Raw genomic sequence first — 24,382 nt, forward strand, 5'->3', positions numbered from 1 at the left:
GTTAATTTGCGTGGGCCTTGCGACGAAACGAAAGACGGGCCTCTGTCTTTCCTCGTTATTTTGCGATTAATCTTCGACGAACCGTAATCCTATATATAGGCGAAACCGCAGGCCCTCTTCATTTCCTCTCTATTTCCTCTCTACAGCCTCTCTATTTCCTCTCACCATGGTAAGTCTCTCATTCCTCTCTAAGTAGTTTAGGGAATTTAGATTAGGTGGTTAGTTTAGGGAATTTAGTTTACGAAATTAGTTTAGAAAATTTAGGTTTCGTAATTTTATTAATTACGTAGTTAATACTGTTCATAATTTTTTTTTTTACTCTTGACTTTAATTTAGAAATTTAAATTTTGCAGACTATTCGCAAGCACCAGCGTACTGCTCACTACTCGTATATATATATAATAAAAACTTTCTTAACTATTTTTAGGCCAAGGAGTTGGGACGTTTACCGACTCTTATGGAACTTTTCGATCGGACCCACAAGAACAAGGCGGGCGCATTTGTAGATGAGAAGTCTGAGAAGATCTACAATGATGTGGCAGCTCGTATTGACGAGCGTGAGACCCAGCTGGCGCAGGAGTCCGCCGACGGATCACCCGTCGTCTTATCCACAATAGAAGTGGATAGAATTTACGAGGAGGTAAATTTTATATAAATTTTTTATTAATTCCATTTTATTTTAAAATTTAAATTTTAATATATATTTTATTGTTTTTTAAGGTCGCTCCTAAGAAAAAGGGACGTGTGTTGGGGATTGGTTCCGTCAACGATGTTCCGAGAGCGACTTCCTCTTATGGCCAGAGACGGGATGATGAAGTCTCTCAGCTGCGCGACGTGTTGGAGACGACACAACATCAGCTGTCGTCGACACAAAACGAGTTGGCCTCGACAAAATCGTCGTTCACAGCTCGTATGACTGGTCTCGAGAACTTCTTGGACGTCATAGCGGCCACAAATCCGGAATGGGAGGCCATGTTCAGGACCATGAGACAACAAAACCCCATTCCAGGCGAGACATCCGTGCAAGTCAACGAGGAAGATCTCTCGAGAAGGAGCGAGGAATTCTACGACGCGACAATGCAGCATTAGTTTTTTTTTTTGTTATTGTATTTTAAAATTCAAAACTTATTTATATATTATATAATTTCATTTTAATTCGGCCAAAAAAATTTTTCCTATTCGATTTAATTTCAATTAAAATTTTATTAATAAATTAAATAAATATAATTTTTATTTATAAATTCAGTAAATAGAAAACAAAGTAATTTCGTCGCTAATTCCCGATGTATTAACGAGGAAAATTAACGACGAAATATCGAGGAACAATTATCGAGGATTTTACGTGGATTTACTTACGATTCTATTACGACGAATTATTTTCGTGTTTCTTACGTTTTTATTACGACGAATTTATTTAGAGGTTTTTGCGTGTCTTTTACGACGAATCATTTTCGAGTTTCTTACGAGGAAGCACAACGACCGCGTTACGTGGAAACCCCACGTGGTCTTTACGACGAAAACTTAATTTTTCTTTACGAGGAAAATATAACCTCGCTAATTAACGAGGAAATGGCGACGAATCTGCTCTTACGACAATCATATAACGACGAAACGCCTTTCATCGCCATTTCCTCGTAAGCCTTCTTTTCCGAGGAAATAACGACGATTTTGGCCGTCGTTAAATTTGTGTTTTCTTGTAGTGTTCGTACGTCAATACTTGGACTATGCTAAAATTAAACGAAGTTGCAGAAGATAATTAGCATTGACTTAGAGAGATTGACCTAGATAAACCCCATTCTCTCTACGTATGTTTAAGATATACCAAGTTGCTAATTAGAACCAGATGTTGATTAGAATCTCCTTGTCTACAAGCTATCTTTATTTTAGATTATAACCAAACCGCGTCTAAGGATACTACTTTTGTCTCTTAAGTCTTTACCTTTGCACCCCAAATAAGTTCAAATGTCAACGGTCTTCCCAAATAAAGCTCAAATGTCAACGGTCTTCAATACATATAAGATATATATGATACATAATGAAACATTCTTAAATTGGTGAAACCGCATGATACAGCGACTTGGTTAACTAATAATCAATGAAACCAACGCATAACATTCTTCACATTATGCTCTTTGGATATATATATATATATATATATATATATATATATATATACACCTCCACATCCTTGTCCCACAAAACAACTAAAACCAAACTCAACATTCTATATGGCTTCAAGAAAACCAAAGGCCAAACCGGTTAGTCGTCAATCCGTGAGGCACCAGAGTCACAGCCACCCATTGCGTGTCTTTAAAGCCAAAGAAGACGATGAGACAGTTTGCTCTGGATGCGAGCTCGAGCTTACCGGGCAAGCTTTCGAGTGCACAAAGTCCGATTGCGATATTACTTATTGCACAAGTCATGTTTCGACCTTCCTGGTGAGACCAATCACAAGTCTCACCAGGACCATCCTTTGACCTTGCTTTATTCCCCACCAGATGACGAATCCTTCTACACTTGCAACGCATGTGACCAGTACGGTTCTGGATTCACTTATCATTGCTCTAACTGCAAGTACAATCTCCATGTGGGATGTGCGTCTCTCCTTGAAGCCATAGAGCGTGAAGATCATGAACATCCACTCATTCTTCTTTATTGCACATCGTGTAAAGGTCGTGAAGACACGACCTTCATTTGCAGCGCTTGCGAAGAGACCGTTTTGGAAGATCATCCTTGTCCCACAAAACAACTAAAACCAAACTCAACATTCTATATGGCTTCAAGAAAACCAAAGGCCAAACCGGTTAGTCGTCAATCCGTGAGGCACCAGAGTCACAGCCACCCATTGCGTGTCTTTAAAGCCAAAGAAGACGATGAGACAGTTTGCTCTGGATGCGAGCTCGAGCTTACCGGGCAAGCTTTCGAGTGCACAAAGTCCGATTGCGATATTACTTATTGCACAAGTCATGTTTCGACCTTCCTGGTGAGACCAATCACAAGTCTCACCAGGACCATCCTTTGACCTTGCTTTATTCCCCACCAGATGACGAATCCTTCTACACTTGCAACGCATGTGACCAGTACGGTTCTGGATTCACTTATCATTGCTCTAACTGCAAGTACAATCTCCATGTGGGATGTGCGTCTCTCCTTGAAGCCATAGAGCGTGAAGATCATGAACATCCACTCATTCTTCTTTATTGCACATCGTGTAAAGGTCGTGAAGACACGACCTTCATTTGCAGCGCTTGCGAAGAGACCGTTTTGGAAGATCTATGGGTGTATTACTGCAGGGAATGTGACTATGGAACAGATGTATATTCATGTGCGGCATACGAATATCAAGAATCAAATGAGGAGGAAGAAGAAGAAGGAGAAGCTAGTACTTCTCCAGCTTCTAGGATAAAGTCGTTGATGAAGGCTCAGGACGAGATGGCAGCTATGCAGCTAGAGGCACGTATTATGAATGATGCGAATGAGGCTGCGCTTGATCTTTGGGATCAACCAAAGCGGAGATACTATTGGTGATCAACAAGGAAGGATAATATATACTACCTTCCTGAAAGTAAGATGTTTTAGATTTTTTTCTCGTTCCACGAACATAGATTTTCTATATTGTTAAGGTAATTTTTTATACTTTTGAGGAACATTAATTGAGAATATTTGAATTGATTAAATTTCATTGGTGGAAAGTTATTGGAAAGTGTATAATAAAGTAAAAAATAAATTAAATTATAAACATTTATTAAATTCTTAATAAGCGTGCATACTCTAGAAAATCTTACTTTCAGGAACAGAAGGAGTATATAATTTTATAAATAATATATATGAAAGTGTGTGATTGTTTATTTCTTTGATAAAGTTTATTTTCAGAATAAAAACCAATAGATAGAAGACATATAAACTCTCTTTCTTGTTTATTTGTGGTGTGTGTTTTTTGAAAAGTTGTGTGTATGTTTTTTTTTTTTATGAAATTTCAAATTGATTGAGCTATCAAAAATGTTATTTACATATCAACACTGTATGAACTGAAGCGCTATGCTAAATGAAGTCTATCGTTATGGGTTAACTTCAAACTATCTTCTCATTAATCCTTCCAACTTATGATTATACCTATATTTGAGTGAGCTGATCTTGTTCTTCATCGCCTTGTAGATAAGCTTCCTTATGTTATCTGTAGAAACTCGTGGCTGTTGATGCCTTCTAGCGTTCTTCTCTCTCCAAATATGATAGATCGTGATCTGGAACAATAGTCTGGCCAGACATGAGTCCAAACTTTTCACTCCAAGTCTCTGCAACCTTTGTATCGTCCAGTGCCAGTCCGGATTGATCCTTGCACCTACAAGCTGCCGAGCCAAACTCTCCCAGATCGTATACGAATAGAGGTACGCGAAGAAGAGATGATCTCTCGTTTCATCTCTCTCCACATAGCTCACAGTTGTGTGTATGTTGTTTAAGTCGCAATATAATTTTCCTTGTTTTTTTTTAAAGCTAGCTGCATTTATATTGGTCCAACCATTTACATATTCTGAAGATATATTCTTACATTTATATCTTACAACATTATTTTACTTGATAAAAATAAAGAAACAAAATTTGGAAATTACTGACTTGATGTTATTGATCAAAGATATGGAAAATTATGATTTTACTAAAGAGAAATTTAGTTGAATTAGTCAAAGATAATTTAGTTAAACTACTGAAATTGTGATACCACATATATAAGGGGTCGATTTTTAATTTATATTTGCATTACAAAATTATTTGTTAATCTAGTGCATCTAATCTTAAATAATAAATATTACTTTATAATGTGTTTTTTTCTGGCATCAAACTAATACTCTTAAAACCATGTTTTAATAATTTAAAAAATATATTTAATAAAATAATGAATGATAACCTTAAACTATTATTACCTGACAAATAAATTAATAATAAATGTAACGTTTTGACTAACCGCAAACCTTAAAAGAGGTTAAAGATAAAAAAAAATATATATATGTTAAGACAATAATGTCCTTTAAGACAATTAGTTTTCGGTTTAAATAAATGTTGTCCAGACCTACTTCTTCCTCTCTATTTATTTATCGGTTTCTCTCTCGCCACCACCGATCATGGTCACCGCCCTCGAACTCATCCTCATCCTCCGCTTGATTTGATCTATCTCTCTCAAAGGTCCTCTTTTTCTTCAATCAAACTTCATGTAATCCTCTGTTTTCTTCGATCGCTCTCCCAATGATCTGTTTCATGAAATTCATATCGTTGATTTAGCTCAAAGTTTGATTCTTTCGACCGTGTTTTGTTCTGTTACAGATGCATGTGTCTGCTTGATTGTTGATCTGTGCAAAAAAAGGATCGATCTATATTATTTTTTTGTGCTCTCTCATGTCATCATCGACTAGTGTTCAAGGAGAGATAATGGATCTTGATCTTGATCTGAACCAAGAACCAGACTCTCCACCCGGTTTAATCACAGAGATCTCTCCATGGCTAAACGAGCTAGAAACCGCTCACGAGCGGATCGAAGACCGTCTAAGACAGCTCGAAGCCATAGTTTCACGAATCAGGGAACGTGCAGCAACAGTCACAACAACGGCAACACCATCACCAGCACCTGCTTTAATACCTCCTAGAGACTCAACGGCAGGAGTTATACACGAGCGTTCTAGAGAGAGACTTGTCGAGAACGACGACAAGACTTATCTGATAGCAAAGGCACTGAACATGGAGAGAACAACCTCTGTCCCCGGCGGCTACTTTGACTGCAACATATGCTTAGAGAAAGCCGAAGATCCGATCTTAACTTGCTGCGGTCACTTGTTCTGCTGGGGATGCTTCTACCAGCTGCCATTCATTTACCTTAACATCAAAGAATGTCCTGTCTGCGACGGGGAAGTGACTGACACCGAGGTGATTCCTATATACGGTAATGGAGAAGACGATAATGATGGTAGTAGTAAAGCCAAGCGTGAGGAGTGTGGTATCCGCTTACCTCCAAGGCCTAATGCTAAAAGAGTTGAAAGCATCCGTCAAAAGATTATAAACCGGGGCAACCCGTTTATCCCGGGTCCTGAGACGCTGGAGCATATTAGAAGGACTATTGATTCTATTGGAGGGTTACAAGCTTTAGCTGAAGGGCATGAGTTCGGTTTGACCAACATAGTAACCACCGGGAACAATCGTGCGGTGCAAAATCAGCATAATCGTTTGAGGTTGTTGTCTTCTTTCCCGGGTCTTGTGGTAGATAGCTCGGAGATGCCGCCGCCAACGTCTGATGAAGCTGCTGCTGCTTTTGATGTTGATAGTTTTGTTGATACAACAACGCCTAGTTTGAGGACTAACCGTCGTAGGTCTTCTCGTATTGCTGAGATTAGTCCTTCTCCTTCTCCTGCAGTACGTGCTTCTATTCGTAGGAACCAAAGTGGTAGTGCTGCAGGTTCATCATCTTCGCCTAGAGATTTTGCTGTTGCCGGGTTTGGGTTTGATTCTCGTGAAGTGGTTACTTCAGATTCGTCATCGTCTAGGAGGAGAACTGAAGATGTAAACAATGGACCTCGGACCAGGTCTAGGAGGAGGCTAGGCTGAAAAACTCTTTTAATTATATTACAAAGCTCATGTGACCATGTCTTGTTTCCATTCTGAACATGGCTGAATGTGTATGTACATTCTTGTGAAGCCTATGAAACTTTTGGATGTCAGTTTTTTGTTCCTTTGGGTTAAATAATCTAATCATATTTCTAAAAGGTCAATTTTAGAGTAATTGTTGTGGGGGTGTATTTGTCAGAAAACACAACATTCTGTCTAGATTCGCAATTCGCTTAAAATCCGAAAGAGTCTCGTATTTAAAACGTCATGATGTTTTACAGCAGAAACTAAAAACGGCACGCAGGTTTTCTACTTTAGTTCCTTAAAACGCTCAACTTGTCAACGCATTAAAGTCATCGGCCATCTCTTTTTGTCATCGCCGCCGTTGAAGCTCTCTTTCTCTCTACCTCCGGCGATCATGATCTACGTCGACGGAGTGCTATTTCCAGATGAAAACAGCTCATCTTCTCTCTCTTCTTCATCGCAGGTAGCTTTCTCCGTCTCTCACCAATCTCCATTCACTAAAAAGATTACTTCTTTTTGTGATTAGTTGACTTTTATGGTTTGACCAACATTGATGGAACAGGGAAGCAGCTTGCTTCTCGATGTAATGACACATCCTGTCATAATCTCAGCTTCTGACTCATTCAAGAATCTCGAGGAACAGAGAGTTACAGAGAGCTGCTCAACAAAAGACAGATATGTTTACATATTCCAAAGAGAATATGCTGTTGTGAATCCAGCTCTTGTTGATGTATGTATGCTTTATGACATTCGAAAGTTATGTTTTTTTTTTTTTTCAAATCCACTCTAATGATTCTGTTTTATTGATGAGAAGTTTGTTGGCATGGATGAAGCAACAACTTGTGTAGGTCTTGTTATCCGCAACAGAAGATCTGGAGTGTAAGAGACTGATCCTCTATATGTTCTTAAATAATGTGTAATCAGTCACCTTTATTTTTTAAAGTTTTGCGATGAATCTGAAACTGCAGCACTTCTATTGCACATATGGATTCACCAAAAGTTGTGGACTTGGGGATAAGGCAGATGTTATCATTGGTTTTGGAGGATGACAGTGATGCCGAGTTAGATGTATTATCTACTCTTTCAGCTTATGTTAATCATTTATTATATTCTTTTGAGTCCTTTTTGAATATTTCCTTGGGGGGTTTGTATGCAGGTACATATGGTTGGTGGTTATGAAGATGTGGATTTAAAAGTGTGTTTCTATATCTCTCAGTGTAGTTAATACTCAGCTTTGGAATGGTCTTTAAGCTGAATGTATTGACTGTTTTTATGCAGAAGATTGCTAATGGCAGTGGTGACTATGCCAAACCAGAGGGTTACTCATTTCCTTTGTGTTGCAAATTAGTGGAGACGTTACAGAAGAGAAGAGAAAACTTTCACATTCAAACCTTATTTATTCTTGGGCACAACACCAAGCTGGATGCTCAAGGGAACACGTGCCCCATTTTTAATGGATTCCTGGTCAGTCTACTATGAGGTCTTAAAACAGAATATATATGAATTAGTAATGAACGTTACCATGTTTCTTTGTAACCTTGTTAATCAGGTTAATACCTCCAGCGGTGATATTGTCCCAGCCAGTTTCAACAGATCTTCCAGATGTCCGGATGAGCTTGTTCGTAGAATCAGAGTGTCGGCATCATTCGATGATCCTAGCTGGAGGGGGAAGTTACTTGACACATATGACACAAAAACTGATAGATTCATCATCGCACCATGCTCCTGGTACAAAACAAATTAAAACAAAAACGCTTCTTCTACCTCATTTTCACTCCATTAGAGTTAATGTACATATGAGTTGTGTTTTTGTAATTACAGGACAATGCGGCTGGTTGAATACGTTTGGGAACTTAATCGGCTTCCTGACGAAGAGATTCTTGTCAACTATTTTTTTAAAAAATAAATTATTTTTCTAAAAAAAATCGAATTTTTCAAAAAAAAAGGATTTTTTTATTTTTTATTTTATTTTGCGGGTTGGCGGGTATCCGCAAATCAAAATCCACCAACCCGCACCCGCCCCGCAAAAAATAGTCTTAACCCGCACCCGCACCCGCACCCGCGACTTGGTTTTTTCAAATGGGGCGGGCCCCGCGGGCTTTGATTTAAATTCCCAGGCCTAAGTGTCGGCATCATTCGATGATCCTAGCTGGAGGGGGAAGTTACTTGACACATATGACACAAAAACTGATAGATTCATCATCGCACCATGCTCCTGGTACAAAACAAATTAAAACAAAAACGCTTCTTCACCCTCATTGACTCCTTTAGAGTTAACTAGATCTCGATCCGCGCGGTTGCGCGGGTTTTTGTTTTCACTTATTTTTATATAAATATTTTGTTTTTAATTCTAAATTAGTATATATTATAATATATATGTGTCTATCAATTTTTAAAACATAATAAGTTTACGGTATATTTTTTCATTGAATAGATTGTTTCAAACTTTCACATGTATTTTATCTTCTTCTATGTATATATTTTTTGGATTACTATATCATTATTAAAATCGTAACTATATATATAAAGATTAGTAAAATATTGTTTTATTGTCATATTCAAAAATATTGTAATATTTCACAAATTTAGAAAGTTTTTAAAAAATTAGACTTTTCGCTTCATAGATTTATATTATCGAGTAAATAATTAAACATTTAGTTTTTGTTTAATTTTTAAAATAAACTATATAGTTTAAATTTGTTTTCACTCGTTTAAGGTAGTAAAGATTAATCATTGTTATATAATATAATTTTTGTTATTTAAAGAAAATCTTTATAATTTTAAAAGTTAACATCGACAAATATTTAAATATTTAACATATGGAGGTATAGTATTACAACATTAAATTATATTTATTTAATTTATATTATCTAAATCGAATGTATCATCTATTGTTTAAATCAAATTATTGATAGCCCAATAAAAATATCTGGTAGGTCCAAAATTTAAATGATAAGATTAAAGATTAAATGTAACGTGACTTTCTATGAATAGGCCCATTATGTCCATTTCTTAAAAAAATCACACATGATTCAACTTCTTACTTAATATATAAGACTCTTTTAATATATAAGATGTACATATGAGTTGTGGTTTTGTAATTACAGGACAATGCGGCTGGTTGAATACGTTTGGGAGCTTAATCAGCTTCCTGATGAAGAGATTCTTGTCAACTGTTCCACCTCACCTTCTGCTGAAGGTCCAGATTTCATAGACAATGAAAGAAGGTTAGTAGTCACTTAATCATTATCTATAACACAATGAAACATAGAGAGATGAACCGTGTTCTCTTTTGTGTGTTTGCAGGATTTGGAAGTATTTATTAAAATATCCAGAATGGAGCAAAACCTTCCCAAAGAGACAACCACGTTTGTTTGAAAGGACTGCCAATGGAAGCTGGAACTCCGTGTTTTGATTCTTGAACATAAGAATGTAAAAAATAAGGTTGCAATTGGGACCTAACAAACTAATGTTGTGTTAAAACGTGGGCTTGATCCGGCCTAGTAGGCCTATATGTTGAGGCCCATAGATTTAAGTCATTCCATTTGCAGATCGGAACCTTCCACCCGACCCGAATATTATTTATTTGCAAGAAAAATTCGATCCGATTTTAGTTCGGATTTCTTGGTTCTACAAAAATAAATCCAACTAGATCTCGATCCGCGCAACCGCGCTAGTTTTTGTTTTCATTTATTTTTATATAAACATTTTATTTTTAATTCTAAATTGATATATATAATAATATATATATATATGTCTATCAATTTTTAAAACATAATAAATTTACGGTATATTTTTTTAATTGAATAGATTGTTTCAAACTTTCACATGTATTTGTATCTTCTTCTATATATATATATATATTTGGATTATTATTTCATTATTAAAATCATAACTATATATACAAAAATTAGTAAAATATTGTTTTATTGTCATATTCAAAAATATTGTAACATTTCACAAATTTAGAAAGTTTTTAAAAAATTATTCTTTCTGCTTCATAGATTTATATTATCGAGTAAATAATTAAACATTTAGTTTTTGTTTAATTTTTAAAATAAACTATATAGTTTAAAATTTGTTTTAATTGGTTTAAAGTAGTAAAAATTAATCATTGTTGGATAATATGTTTTTTGTTATTTAAAAAAATCTTTATAATTTTAAAAGTTAACATCGACAAGTATTTAAATAATTAACATATGGAGGTATAGTATTATAACATTAAATTATATCTATTTAATTTATATTATCTATAAATCTAATGAATCATCCATTGTTTAAATTCAATTATTGATAACCCAATAAATATTTGTGGTAGACCCAAAATTTAAATGATAAGATTAGAGATTAAATGTAACATGACTTTTTAGAAATATGTCCATTAGGTCCATTTTAAAAAAAAAATCACACATGAATTAAGATTGTGATTTCTGTTTTAATATATAAGATGTATTTCTTTCAGTGAAAAAAATACAATATCATTTTCAATGAAAAAAGAATCTCATGTTTTTCTCGGTTTTCAATTGAATGTACCTAATTTTTATAACTTATTACATAGATTTTATGTTATATATTAATAAAATAGTGTTAAACATGAATCATAAAATTAGTATATCCATCTTCATGGATATACTAAAATAAATATACTTATTTTTATTAATGTTGAGATAGATTAAAAATAACTAAATTAAGTATAAATTATAGTAAATAAAATAATATGATGCATAAAATATAGGAATAATATATTTAGTTTGTACTGGAATCATAATCCAATTAGAAAGTAACTAAAATTATAGAAAACTTAAGTAGAAAAGGAAGTGTATATGTAAATTGGCAAAGTCAATGGAGCACAAAAGCAATGTTTTATTTTTAAAATAAAAAATAAATGAGACTGAAGAAAGTAACATACAAGTGGGGTCAAGTGGCACAGCGGAATTAGAAATATGCTAAAACACTCCGGATATAAAATTTACTAAACTCAGATTATCCGTTTGTGTGATCAGAGACATAGATATCTAATGTACATCGCAAGTAAATGTGTCTATCTAAAGTTGGTAGAAAAACTTTCAAAAAATTAGTCGATTGGATCTCGGTCCGCCGGATACTTCCAAATTATTTTTTAAAAAATAGAATGGGGCATAACTAGTTTTGGGTACAAATTAATATTAACATGATCATAAGAGACGACCACCCCCCAGATGTACGTAAACGTAGTCCAACCTAACTTTCACCAACAACACGATCGGAAAACGAGATTCCATTTATAGTAACTAAATAGGGGTACTCTTATAAATTCTTTCATACCTTCTTTCCGGAAAATGTTGAACGAAGCTTAACCGGGCCGGGCTCGCTAATGGGTTCCAAATTCTATAATTTCCAAGTTTAAACAAATCGTTTGCCCTGATGGTCGATAAAGAGAAAAAGGGTCAAAGGATAAAAAACTGCGGTTTTAAACTAAGGGCACTTTTCAAGTTACACAATTTTAAAATATTTTAATTTATTTGGGGTAAAAAAATACCAATAAGGCAATATTGACTGGAATTCGATCTTGCAATATAGGAATAAAAATTCGATCTATATTTTTTTGTTTTGTGCTCTCTCATGTAATCATCGACTAGTGTTCAAGGAGAGATAATAAATCTTGATCTGAACCAAGAATCAGAGTCCCCACCCGGTTTAATCACAGAGATCTCTCCATGGTTAAACGAGCTAGAAACCGCTCACGAGCGGATCGAAGACCGTCTAAGACAGCTCGAAGCCATAGTTTCACGAATCAGGAAACGTGCAGCAACAGTCACAACAACAGCAGCACCATCACCAATACCTGCTTTAATACCTCCTAGAGACTCAACGGCAGGAGTTATACACGAGCATTCTAGAGAGAGACTTGTCGAGAACGACAAGACGTATCTGATAGCAAAGGCCTTGAACATGGAGAGAACAACCTGTCCCCGGCGGCTACTTTGACTGCAACATATGTCTAGAGAAAGCCGAGGATCCGATCTTGACTTGCTGTGGCCACTTGTTCTGCTGGGGATGCTTCTGCCTGAAAGAAAATGAAGAACTAGAGAGATAATGCTCAAGAACAAGAGAGAGAGTAAATCAAGAGTAAAAGAGATAGAGTAAAGAAGGATTTATTTTCTTAATCTGAATGTAAAACATATTACAAGTATTTAAAAGCAAGTAGCTTTGTTCTAGAAACTATTAAACTAATTTATTGTCTAAATACAGAAACATTAAGCTAATGGAAATGAATAAAGAATTGTGTTCTCATCCAGGGAGTGAAAGTGACTTGTCTTCAACGGTTGGGAGCATAAAAGGAACATGTGACTTTGCTTATTTTAATCATCCCTCTTGTCCCATAATATCTCCAACAGTCTCCTACTTCTTTATACTTGTTGACCATAATTGAAACTTGCCTCCTTGCTATCTATGACATGTGACTTTGTTTCTCAAGTCCAGCTCCTTAACATTGTTTCTCAAGTCCAGCTCCTTAACCTTGTTTCTCAAGTCTAGCTTTGTTTCTCAAGTCCAGCCTCTTATTCTCAAGTCCAGCCTACATCAAAGAATGTCCAGTTTGCGATGGAGAAATTACTGATACCGAGGTGATTCCTATATACGGTAATGGAGATGATGATACCGATGGTGGTGGTAAAGCCAAGCGTGAGGATTGTGGTATTCGTTTACCTCCAAGGCCTAACGCAAAGAGAGTTGAAAGCGTTCGTCAAAAGATTATAAATAACCGAGGCAACAACCCTTTTATCCTGGGGCCTGAGACGCTCGAGCATATATATTAGAAGGACTATTGACTCTATAGGAGGATTACAAGTATTAGCTGAAGGTCATGAGTTTGGTCTGACCAACATAGTAACCACCGGAGGAGGAGGAGGAGGAAACAGTAATCGTGTGGTGCAAAATCAAGATAATCGTTTGAGGTTATTGTCTTCTTTCCCAGGTCTTGTAGTAGATAGCTCGGAGATGATGCTGCCACCACCATCTGACGCTGCTTCTGCTTTTGATGTTGATAGTTTTGTTGATACAACAACAACACCTAGTTTGAGAACTAACCACCGTCGTAGGTCTTCTCGTATTGCTGAGATTGGTCCTTCACCAGCAGTACGAGCTTCTTCTCTTCTTCGTAGAAATCAAAGTAATACTGCAGCAGGTTCATCATCATCTTCACCTAGAGATTTTGCTGTTCCTGGGGGGTTTGGATTTTATGATTCTAGTACTGAAGTGGTGGTTACTTCAGCTTCATCATCGTCTAGGAGAAGAACTGAAGATGTAAACAGTGGACCTCGCACCAGGTCTAGAAGGAGGCTTAGCTAACTAAAAATCTTTGAATCATTTACAAAAGCTCTCATGTTGACCATTGTCTTGTTCCCCCACCTTGGATTTGTCTGAACATGGCTGAATGTATGTACATTCTTGTGTAGCCTCTGAAACTTTGGATGCCAGAGTTTTTTTTTTTTGGTTATTTTGGGTCATAAATAATCTAAATCATATTTCTCGAAGTGTTTAGTTTCACATTCAAAACTAAAGATTCAGATTAAAAAGTCAATTTCAAAAGTTATGGAGGTATATTTGTAAGAAAACACAACATTCTGAGTTGATTCGCGCAATTCGTTAAAATCCGAAGGAGACTGGTATTAAAACGTCAGGATATTTTAAAGCAGAAATCGAAAAAACGGCCGCAGTGTTCTACTTTATTTCCTTAAAACGCTACTTGATCATGATCCGGCGATCATGATCTACGTCGATGGAGTGCTCTTTCCGGACAAGAACAGCTCACTTCTTTCTCTTCTTCATCGCAGGCAGTGTTCTTCGTCTCTCACTAATCTTTATTCACTAGTTTTAACTAAGAATATGATTTTTTTACTGGAACAAAGGACACATCCTGTCATAATCTCAGCTTCTGAATCATTTAAGAATCTTGAGGAACAGAAAGTTACAGAGAGCTCAACAAAAGACAGATATGTTTACATACTCCTAAGAGAATATGCTGTTGTGGATCCAGCTCTTGTTGATGTATGCTTGTTATTACATTTGAAAGTTATGTTCTTTTTTTTAAATCCACCCTAATGATTCTGTTTTGTTGATTCTCTGAAACTTTTGATGTCAGAGTTTTTCTTCCTTCTTTTTGGTAAAATAATTTAATCATCTTTATTGAAGTGTTTGGTTTCAAATTCAAGGTTCAAGATCGAAAAAAAATTCAACTCTAAAAAACTCTGCAAGTAATTACTAATTTGTATGTTTATTAAAGTTAAGTGGTATATTTGAGAGAAAACACAACATTCCGTCTAGCTTCGCAATTCTCATAAAATCCAAAGTCTCCTATCCAAAAAGGTCATGATGTTTTACAGTTGAAACTAAAAACAGAACGCAGTGTTCTACTTTGGTTCCTTAAGACTCTGATTGGATTGGATGTCCTATTACCAGAAGATCCTTGAATGGTTGGTTAGTATAGTTGAGATCTTCTCATGTATTTTAGAAGTCAAAAAAGCAGGATGTGGTGACTCTTTCTTCAGCCAAAGCAGAATATATAGCTATATTTGCTGCATTGAAAGAGCTGAAATGAATTAAAGGTGTGTTGTCATCTATGGGTAATGACACTCAGGTGATATGGATATGTATTGTGATAGTAAATATGTTCTTCACATTACAGCTAATCATGTATTTCATGAGAGAACGAAACATGTGCAGTCAGACTGTCACTTCATCAGGGATGATACACAAGCTGAGATTTTACGCAAAATCATGTATCCAAAACAGATCAATTGGTAGATATTTTTACTAAGGCACTTAAAGGACGTCCTATCGATTTTGTCCAAGTTGGGCATTTGAGATCTCCATGCTCCAACTTGAGAGGAGTATTAGAGATATATAAATTATTATGCAATAGTTATGGACTCATATTGTAAATATCCCATATTAGTTTTAGGATTTTGTATAACTAGTTCATAGATCACTTTGTAAAGATTAACAAAAATAAGAGAGCAAATTTCCAGATCTTTTAGGGTGTGATTAATGGATAGCCTAATGAGATTTTTGGAGAGGAAGGACCAACAAGTCCAAAGCTGAAGAGGAATTGGTTAGGTGATGAAGATTGAGTGTATGATTGGTTGGATTGTATAAATATTTTACATTACTTCCAACATTTCTTTTCTAATCAGTGTTTAATAATTTAATAAATTCTAGATAAAAGCTATATATTTTACAGTTTTTTCATGTTTTTTTCTTCTTTTTATAAAGCAACTATTGAACTGTTTTTCAAATTATAGTATTTTTATAACAAAATAACATACAACTACAATAATTAAAATTATAGTCTAAATCATATAGTAAAACTTTATACACATATATACAGCTCAACCAATCATATAATATACTTGGATTATGTTTTTTTTTTTTTTTTGTTAATTAGCAAGTTAGAGAAGATATATTTCGTGAGACACGTTTTACACTCTTTGAGATGATTTTATATTCTTTGTTCATCTCAATTTCCCTTGTTTAAATTTTTTTCTGGTCCATATATACACAAGGTACAAAAACAAATATCTTCACTGGTTGTACTTGGTAGCTTGTGAATAATAAAACAACTTAAAATTATCCTTAAAAAAAACACTTAAAATTACTAACAAGCAAAAAAGCTGTACATACAAATACAAATCTATACATACACATGTATATATGGATGCATTATGAGTCTGTCTATGACAATATTCGCACGTGAAACGTAATAGTTTTGGTGATGTTGAAGTCCTGAGTCAATTTATAACAACTAATTTGTTTTTTTCCTTATTTCCTAAATTATAGAATATATGAGCAATGTACTCCTATAAATTCCTCTTGTGGTTGATAGAAATTTTTAAAAATTACTAAAGAATATAGTACGAAGGATCACATATGACCATAATGGGAATGGCGGGTTTCACGGTAGCACTTAGGCCTGGGCATTTCGGGTATCGGTTCGGTTCGGTTCGGTTATTTCGGGTTTCGGGTAGTTTGGATAGGGGTCAGAGGATCCATTGAGTACTTGACATTTTTTCGGTTCGGATCGGTTCGGATAGTTTCGAGTTCGGTTCGGTTCGGATAGTAAAACTAGGAACCGGAAAATACCCGAAAAATATTCGGTTCTCATTTGGTTCCGGTTCGGATTCGGATAGTTCGGATAGTTCGGGTAATATTACCCAAACTATCCAAAACGAACCGAAACAACCTGAAAGTATCCGAAAACTTGTATATCTATTGCCATCTGGTAACTGAAATACAACATTAAGCTTCATAAAATCAATATATACTTGTAGCCTTTAAGCATAAAAAACGAAGTGAAGGCAACAAACTGAAATAAACCTTCAAAAACCATAGCCATAACATAAATTTAATTGTTTAAACATCGTCAAACATTGAAAAGAAACAAACCGAGATTGTCAAATGTCAACCTATGAAACTTCAAAGTTCAAACCAGAAAACAACAAACTGAAACAAGCGTTGATACCATTTCTTCATGCACCATGAGACATCAACGATCAATCTTCAAAGAAACTTGTGCTTCCAAACTCTGAACAAAAAAAAAATAATTCAGATTACTAATAACACCAAACAAAATAACGACAAAAACTAACAGTTTAGATTACTAAATACCTCTCTCAAGATCATCTTGCTGCTGAACGTACTTGACCATTTGGTGACTGGTGACCACTCCTTTCTCATTCAGCTGAAACTCACACTTCAACCACTGCTCTGTGCACATGAGAACCTCAATCATATAATGAGTCAGGCAGCTTCGTTGTGGGTCGAGAATACGACCACTAGTGCTAAATGCAGACTCAGATGCGACAGAGGACACTTGCAATGCAAGAACGTCCCTTGCTATCTCTGATAATACAGGAAACTTAGGAGCATTGATCTTCCAAAACGACAAGATATCATAATCTGTTCCCTTCATAGAACCCTTGAGATTGACTACCTTTTCCTTCAGATACAGCTCCAACTCAGTACTTGTATCATGAAATCCATCTTCATTCACCATCTCAGCATACAATGAATCCATTCTTTCATAACCTCGTACTCGAACTTCATCATCATCTACATCCATCGCTTCATTTCCTTGACTTTGTGACTGAGACGTTGTCTCAGTATCGGCTGGCTGAGATGTTGTCTCAACAGTATTTGCATTCGTCATTCGGCTGTTATACTCATCAAACAACCGGTTGAGGACATTCATAACCGAATCATAAAGTGCCTTGGACTGTACTGTTTCTTTACCATAAAGCTTCTCAAAACACAGCACTGCAAACTTCATTTTTCTTCTAGGATCAAACACACTAGCTATGATCAAAAGTCTATTGATCTCTTCCAATCCTTCCCAATATTTATCAAACTTTCCCCTCATAGCAGTTGCTTTTTTCCTCATTTCCTCATCAGGACCGTTACTAAATTTTATCAAGTTCCTTTCTATCGTAACGATCTCATTATAACATTTAGGAGAGCTCACTGACTTAGATGCAGAGACGACTAGTGTTGAATCGTAAAAGATTTCTAGAAACTGCTCTAACCTGTCTATTGCATCCCAATCAGCTTTAAGTGGAGGGCCAATCCTTTTCCTTCCATCAGTTTTTTCTTGAAAGTAATCATTATAGAGCTTGTCTTCAGCTTCCATTCTGTCGAATGCTTTTCTGAACTTAAGAGCTCGAGATAGCATCATATATGTTGAGTTCCACCTTGTTAAACAATCCAAAGGTAGACTTCCTCTAGTCATCTTTCCTGACTCAACACGATGATGAAATGAGTCCAGCCTTGGTGTCGACGATCTTACATACTGAATCGCATTTCTTACCCCAGCAATACTGTTGACCACCTCACGCAAACCATCCTTGACGACCAGATTGATGATGTGCGCACAGCAACGCACATGCAAGAAGTCACCATTTAAAACCAGAGCTTCATTTCCTACTGCTGCAAATCCTTCCTTAAACCTTTCTAGTGCAGAAGTATTGGCTGTTGCGTTGTCAACTGTGATTGTGAAAACCTTATCTATCCCCCACTCCGCTAAACAATCGATAAGAACCTTTGAAATTGTCTCCCCTTTGTGATCAGCAACATTCTTAAATCCTATGATCAGCTTTCGCAACTCCCAGCTTGTATCAATGAAGTGAGCAGTGATGACCATGTAGCTAGATGATGTTGTTGGAGCCTTCCATATGTCAGTCGTGAGAGAGACCCTCTGCTTATTAGCATTAAGCAATTTCCTCATTCTTGCTTTCTTTTCCACAAACATTTCAACTATCTCTCGTGTAGCTGTTCGCCTAGAGTGAGGGGTGTAAATTTTGAGCCGGTCGCAGAAATGTTTAAACGCTAAACCCTCGATGAAAGCAAGAGGTAGCTCTCCCAGTACCAGCATCTCATTACACGCTTCCTTAAAAACGTCTATGGATATCTTAGCAACCTTTAACTCACCACCTTCTACATCGAGAACACCTTGGGTTTGATCTTCGGTTGGAGCTCTGCTTTGTTTCCATGCGATGTGCTGCTTACATGTTTCAAGATGTTTTAGCAGATTAGATGTTCCAGAGGTAGTAGCACAACTCATTATTCTTCCACAATAATGACATTTGCATTTGTCATTATTCTCCACTGTTCTTGTGTAGTGTTCCCACACTTTTGATCTCACCAAAGTCGTCTGTGCCTTGCATCGTTTTGCTACGTTAGTTCTCTGCTTGCCTTTTCTTTTGTTTCTGGAACCTGAAGCAGGAGCATCAAGTTCATCTTCTTCACGTTCATCCACGTTTTCATCAACACCATCACGATTATCTTCTGCTCCATGTGGAAAGGAAGAAGAATCCATCTACATATGAAGAATGAAAGACAGTGGAGAATAAAAGTAAGTTCTTATAGGAGAAGAAACATAAAAAATTAGTTTTTATACGAGAAGAAACAAACTAGCCTAAGAGACAGAAACATAATCATAATTTATAAAGCATGAAGTTTTAAGTTCTTATACGAGGATTTTGTCAAAAAAAAGTTCTTATACGAGGAAGAGAAACAAACTAGCTAAAAGACAAAACATAAACTTAAAGCATAAACTTAAGAAGTTAAGCTCTGGATATTTATAAGAATAAGTGAACACGCTTAACTCTAGTCATCATCTATCAAACAAATTAAGTCAACAGAAAATGATCAAAATATTTGAGTAAGAATCCAGAATCTATGAAGTAATAATAGATGAATTCAGGGACTGTACCTCTGAGATTCTCGACGACACAGACGGTGGAGAACGAGGAGGAAGACAAGTTGAGAGATTGGGAACGAGAAGAAGATTTTGATTTAAACTTGCCAGATTTCCAGTTTAAGATCCAAAATCGAAATTTAAGGGATTAGGTTGAGAGACCTTTCGTTTTTCAAGAATAAAGGAAAGTAAATATTGTGGCATCAATACGACAATAGCTATATCTAAGTTTATGGGAAACTGCACAGATTATTAACATATATGGATGAATGAATCTTGTGTATATATAGTTCGGGTATCCGTTCGGTTCTCGGGTAATACCCGAACCGAACCGATACCCGAACTATATATATACAAGATCCATGCGGGTAATTAGCTATATCCATTCGGTTCGGATACGCTGTTTTTCGGTTCGGTTCGGTTCGGTTCTTTCGGTTCCGGTTTTTTTGCCCAGGCCTACTAGCACTAGCACTAGCACTGATGATAGTATGTGTGATAATCTCTCCTGGTGTCTATGGACAAGAGTTGGCTAATGACCAGGAAATCGAAGTAGAAAGACTTTTGAAGCGGCTCAACAAGCCTGCTCTTATATCCATTAAGGTACAAAATCCATATTCATAAATAAACTCAATGTTTTGACTATTTACTGAGATTGAATGTTTCACTTTATAATATCTGTTATAGAGCGAAGATGGAGATATAATAGATTGTGTTCCAATACATAGTCAACTAGCTTTTGATCATCCTCTGCTTAAAAACCACACCATCCAGGTTTAACTTTCATTTTAAAATATATTTTTTTGGTGCATGATGTTGAAATCTCAAGTTTTCGCGCATGCACGTAGATGAGACCGAGCTTTACACCGGAAAGTACGTCTACGGCTACGTACACCATGAATAAGAGAAAGGCTACTCAGGCGTGGAACAAGAATGGAAGATGCCCAGAAAATACAGTTGCGATAAGAAGAATAATGAAAGAAGATATCTTACGATCAAAATCCATTGAGAATTTTGGGAAAAAGACGACTCAAGGCATCCTTTTATATGGTGCAAATGCAATTCATGAGGTACGTACACCTTTTATATATTGTCCCTTCTAGCTTCTTTTGTGGCTTACTTTACATTTTTCCCATTTTCTTGGAGCTGTTTTAGTACGCGGTCATGAGGGCTGCGCCAGGAACGTTTTTCGGTACAAGATTTGTATTGAATGTCTGGGAACCATACGTTCAATATGACACAGAGTTTAGCTTGGCTCAGACTTGGCTCGTGTCTGGATCTGGCTCTAATCTTAACTCAATTGAAGCTGGTTTCCAGGTATCGTACTTCTCCATCCTAATTAACTACATCTTTGTTCATATGCATGCAAAAACATCTTAATTAGCACTACCTTTGTTTGCCTTTATCTATAGGTTTATAAACAAAAGTACGGTGATAAACAACTAAGATTATTTGTTTTCTGGACGGTAAGTTCCTATCTTTTTACAAAAATTTAACGGCTCACTAGCTTAGAAAAATTTCAATGGGGAGCTTATAAATTATTTAGAGAGTAAATTTTTTTAAATAGATTTTTCCCCCAAAAAGAATTTATTAGAACCTTATGAAAACTTTTATGATAACTTGTCCCTTTAATGAATAGTTTACAAAATAATATTTAGGATTTAAATTTATACTGTTTGTTAAATTTAAACTAGAGTATTTTGTTTTAAAAAAGGTGTAAGAATGATATAAAAACGTCCCTGAGTTTTTTATACGCTTGGATTCTCCCATATGTTAAAGACGATAATCATAATGGAACTCTTTTTTTTTTTAAAAAAAAGCCCAATGGATACCCAACGAGTAGAGGATGCTACAACACCGACTGCCCAGGTTTCGTTCAAGTGAGCAAAAATTTAATTGTAGGTGGAGCCTTCAAACCCGTCTCACAATACAACGGTACTCAAATTGAGGTCATCGTAACTATATGGAAGGTACTAATTAAGAACAACATATATCATTTTTCCCTTGTTTTATTAACTAGCAATGGGATATATATATATAATTGAATTGTCTCCTATATATATATATATATGTTATATTATATCTGCATCTCAACCCAAAATGGATCATCGATTATATCTAGGACCGAGGAAACTGGTGGCTACAGATCGACAATGAAGCTGTTGGTTAACGACAACATCGGTGGGAGACACACGAACACCAAAATGGGAAGTGGGGAGTTTGCAGAGCAAGGTTATAAGAAAGCAAGCTTTTTCAGGAATATTACGACAACTGATCAATACAATAGGCCGGTAGAACCACAAGTTTCCACCATTGCTACCAAGGTTAACTGTTACAACATTAAGCAAGGAGCTAGTGGAACTTCCTGGGGGGTTAACTTCTACTATGGTGGTCCTGGTGGCCAGAATGCCAATTGCCGTTGATTTGGATCTGCAGTGTGCTCAGAGATGATTCGAGTACTGGTAACTACATGTGTGTATTTGAATAAGAGCGTGCGATTATGAAACCACGTCGTCCAAGTTAATATTATGTGTGTCCTTGAATAATGTGTGTAAAAGCTTTTCGAATTTCGCGCGTCTGTTAATAATAATAATATTATGTTTGATAAGGGCAGCATTATACAGGTGTCTTAGCTTTATCGTGATTTAAAAAAAAAAAAAAAGTTGTAATTATCACGAGGGACGTTTCTTAATTAAGGGAAGCAAGAACCGTGTCTTAAGGGAAACGTTTCGCTCTTAGACGATGAAAAAAAAATCGATGTCTCTTTCTCTTCTCTTTCTCTCTGTGTCTCTCCCAATGATCTCTCGATCGATCGATCCTTTCTTAGTCAGTAGGGATTGTACGACACTGAAGCGATTCTGTCTCTGTTTGTACCTTTCCTTCGATATAACCGAACGATTTGTTCATCGTGGTTTGTGGAACTCAAGAGAGAGAGAGAGAGAAACATTGTAGTGGAACAACATCGAGTGAAAGGAGCAGTTGTTGTTGATAGGAAGATAACGATTGGAGTCTGCGTCATGGATAGACTACAACAGCTCTGTTCGTTTTGAGATCGCTGCGTCTCGCTGACGCGATCAAAATTAAAGGAACGAAAACAGAATTTAAAAGGAAAAATAATAGATGAGTTGAAGGAAATTTTGTGTTTCTTGTCGCTGGGATGAACGCGAACATATAAACATGGCCGCTGTTTATTTTAGCGACACCAGAACCACCGAATTCCTTCCAATACTTTGCCGCTGCGTCTTCTGTTTTACACTCGGGCAACCAGTAAAGAAGATAATCATGACTAATTTTCAGCCGCTGACGCCAGTCGCAGCGATCTCGAAACAAACAGGGCTAACGTCTGGCGAACAATTTGATTATAGACAACCCTAATTTTGTGATTCCAGATTATGTTTCTTTTTGTCTTTGTGGATTCTATGGTGTATTCTCCCTTTTACTTGTGATATGCGATCTCATGAAACACTTTTTTTTTTTTTGACTAGATCATACATTTTGGGGGACAAGGTTATACTGGATGATCCAGTAGAAAGATATGTGTGTATGATGATTGCTTTCCACTTGTATTTACTTCACCTGGGAATCTTCTGTTTCAGTTGGCATATTTGTGATTGCTTGATTGTTTTCCACTCCTCTGGATATCCTCTTGAGAAAGTTCAAGCATATTCTTCTTTAAGGTTGTAGCTTTGTTGGTTCTTGTTTTCTTTAAGGTTGTAGTTTGTCTGGTAAATTCTAGGGACTGGCTGAGGGACTCACGTTCGTGTAACACTGATGTTGTTGCTTTCCGTCGCTGCAACGCACAGCTTCTGGGTCTAGTAGAAGAAAAGAATACGTGGGAAAATGGTTGGACTTTGTTGCAGATATGGACAAGTTCTTCAAGGAGAAGATATGGCAATTCAGGTTCTCATCATTCTTCACACTTATGAAAATGTGTTTATTGTTCTTTTTGTGGTTGACTTGGTGATAATGGAATCTTATTTTTTCTTCACAGTAAAACTAGTTCGACGGAGAGAGCAATGGTCATTGGCCTAGGCGCTGTTAATCTCTTTGGTGTTATTGTTCTAAACACCCTCCTAAAGTAAACCACTCCCACTTAATACTCCCTTGTGTGTGTATATATATACAACCCTTCTAACGCAACAACGTTCTTTAACAGGGAGATGGCGTTCAGACCAAGTGGATTTATTACATTTGTTAAGAACATATATCCACTACTTCAGGTGTGACTTAGTTTTTTGTTTCCTCCTATTTGCTTCTCTCTGGTTTTTTCTTTTTTTTTTGGCCAAAGAAGCTCATGTTCTATAACTAATGTATTCAAACTTTGTTTTCATAATATAATTTACATTTTATCAAAAAAAAAAAAAAAAATTAAGAACCCCTAAATAAGATACTTCCATTGGAACACAAAATCAAAGTGTTTCTTAACTAAGGTTCTTAATTACATTTAATTACTAAAATAATCATTAGGAGATCCTAAGTGGGGTTGTGGGTTAATCATGCTCGAAGATCTCAGTTTATAGTAAATTGCTTTTAATTTGTCTATAAGAG

General features: G+C 36.1%; 3 protein-coding genes, 1 long non-coding RNA gene and 3 pseudogenes across 7 annotated transcripts; all 7 read left to right on the forward strand.

Moving 5' to 3' along the window:
* The first annotated feature begins 2,228 nt into the window (after positions 1-2,228).
* Positions 2,229-2,734, forward strand: LOC106337857 (annotated as a pseudogene).
* Positions 2,735-2,773: 39 nt separating this feature from the next.
* On the forward strand, positions 2,774-3,528 carry LOC106341322 (annotated as a pseudogene).
* Positions 3,529-5,067: 1,539 nt separating this feature from the next.
* LOC106336610 lies at positions 5,068-6,749 on the forward strand. 2 transcript variants are annotated; one of them, XM_013775491.1, is made up of 2 exons: positions 5,068-5,175; positions 5,314-6,749. In XM_013775491.1, exon 2 carries the CDS (start codon positions 5,386-5,388, stop codon positions 6,583-6,585), a length of 1,200 nt encoding a protein of 399 aa, XP_013630945.1. In that variant the 5' UTR covers positions 5,068-5,175; positions 5,314-5,385; the 3' UTR covers positions 6,586-6,749. The 2 variants fall into 2 exon arrangements, with proteins under 2 accessions (XP_013630945.1, XP_013630946.1); XM_013775492.1 differs by having other exon boundaries at positions 5,070-5,203.
* Positions 6,750-6,884: 135 nt separating this feature from the next.
* LOC106339587 (protein N-terminal asparagine amidohydrolase) lies at positions 6,885-10,121 on the forward strand. 3 transcript variants are annotated; one of them, XM_013778425.1, is made up of 10 exons: positions 6,885-7,072; positions 7,172-7,339; positions 7,424-7,488; positions 7,578-7,677; positions 7,766-7,804; positions 7,888-8,073; positions 8,159-8,274; positions 8,765-8,827; positions 9,717-9,836; positions 9,916-10,121. In XM_013778425.1, exons 1-10 carry the CDS (start codon positions 7,004-7,006, stop codon positions 10,022-10,024), a joined length of 1,035 nt encoding a protein of 344 aa, XP_013633879.1. In that variant the 5' UTR covers positions 6,885-7,003; the 3' UTR covers positions 10,025-10,121. The 3 variants fall into 3 exon arrangements, with proteins under 3 accessions (XP_013633879.1, XP_013633880.1, XP_013633878.1); XM_013778426.1 differs by lacking the exon at positions 8,765-8,827 and having other exon boundaries at positions 6,886-7,072; positions 7,891-8,073; positions 8,159-8,337; XM_013778424.1 differs by lacking the exon at positions 8,765-8,827 and having other exon boundaries at positions 6,888-7,072; positions 8,159-8,337.
* A 2,095-nt stretch (positions 10,122-12,216) lies between these two features.
* LOC106337858 lies at positions 12,217-13,938 on the forward strand (annotated as a pseudogene).
* A 2,532-nt stretch (positions 13,939-16,470) lies between these two features.
* LOC106337180 lies at positions 16,471-22,400 on the forward strand. The gene is made up of 8 exons (XM_013776241.1): positions 16,471-16,552; positions 20,316-20,437; positions 20,522-20,608; positions 20,683-20,904; positions 20,990-21,151; positions 21,247-21,300; positions 21,655-21,804; positions 21,957-22,400. Exons 1-8 carry the CDS (start codon positions 16,516-16,518, stop codon positions 22,002-22,004), a joined length of 882 nt encoding a protein of 293 aa, XP_013631695.1. The 5' UTR covers positions 16,471-16,515; the 3' UTR covers positions 22,005-22,400.
* A 1,248-nt stretch (positions 22,401-23,648) lies between these two features.
* On the forward strand, positions 23,649-24,029 carry LOC106337181. The gene is made up of 3 exons (XR_001268964.1): positions 23,649-23,734; positions 23,826-23,912; positions 23,991-24,029. It is a non-coding gene; the product is annotated as an uncharacterized LOC106337181 (long non-coding RNA).
* Positions 24,030-24,382: the final 353 nt, after the last annotated feature.

This window comes from Brassica oleracea, chromosome C4 (genome assembly GCF_000695525.1).
Source record: "Brassica oleracea var. oleracea cultivar TO1000 chromosome C4, BOL, whole genome shotgun sequence".
Taxonomy (NCBI): Eukaryota; Viridiplantae; Streptophyta; class Magnoliopsida; order Brassicales; family Brassicaceae; genus Brassica; species Brassica oleracea.

Coding starts and splice junctions, on each gene's coding strand:
- LOC106336610 (XM_013775491.1), top strand. CDS start 5,386: ATGTCATCATCGACTAGTGTTCAAGGAGAGATAATGGATCTTGATCTT.
- LOC106339587 (XM_013778425.1), top strand. CDS start 7,004: ATGATCTACGTCGACGGAGTGCTATTTCCAGATGAAAACAGCTCATCT. Junction 7,340..7,423: donor TGAATCCAGCTCTTGTTGAT/GTATGTATGCTT, acceptor ATTGATGAGAAG/TTTGTTGGCATGGATGAAGC. Junction 7,805..7,887: donor ATGAAGATGTGGATTTAAAA/GTGTGTTTCTAT, acceptor GTTTTTATGCAG/AAGATTGCTAATGGCAGTGG.
- LOC106337180 (XM_013776241.1), top strand. CDS start 16,516: ATGACCATAATGGGAATGGCGGGTTTCACGGTAGCAC. Junction 20,438..20,521: donor CTGCTCTTATATCCATTAAG/GTACAAAATCCA, acceptor TATCTGTTATAG/AGCGAAGATGGAGATATAAT. Junction 20,609..20,682: donor TTAAAAACCACACCATCCAG/GTTTAACTTTCA, acceptor GCATGCACGTAG/ATGAGACCGAGCTTTACACC.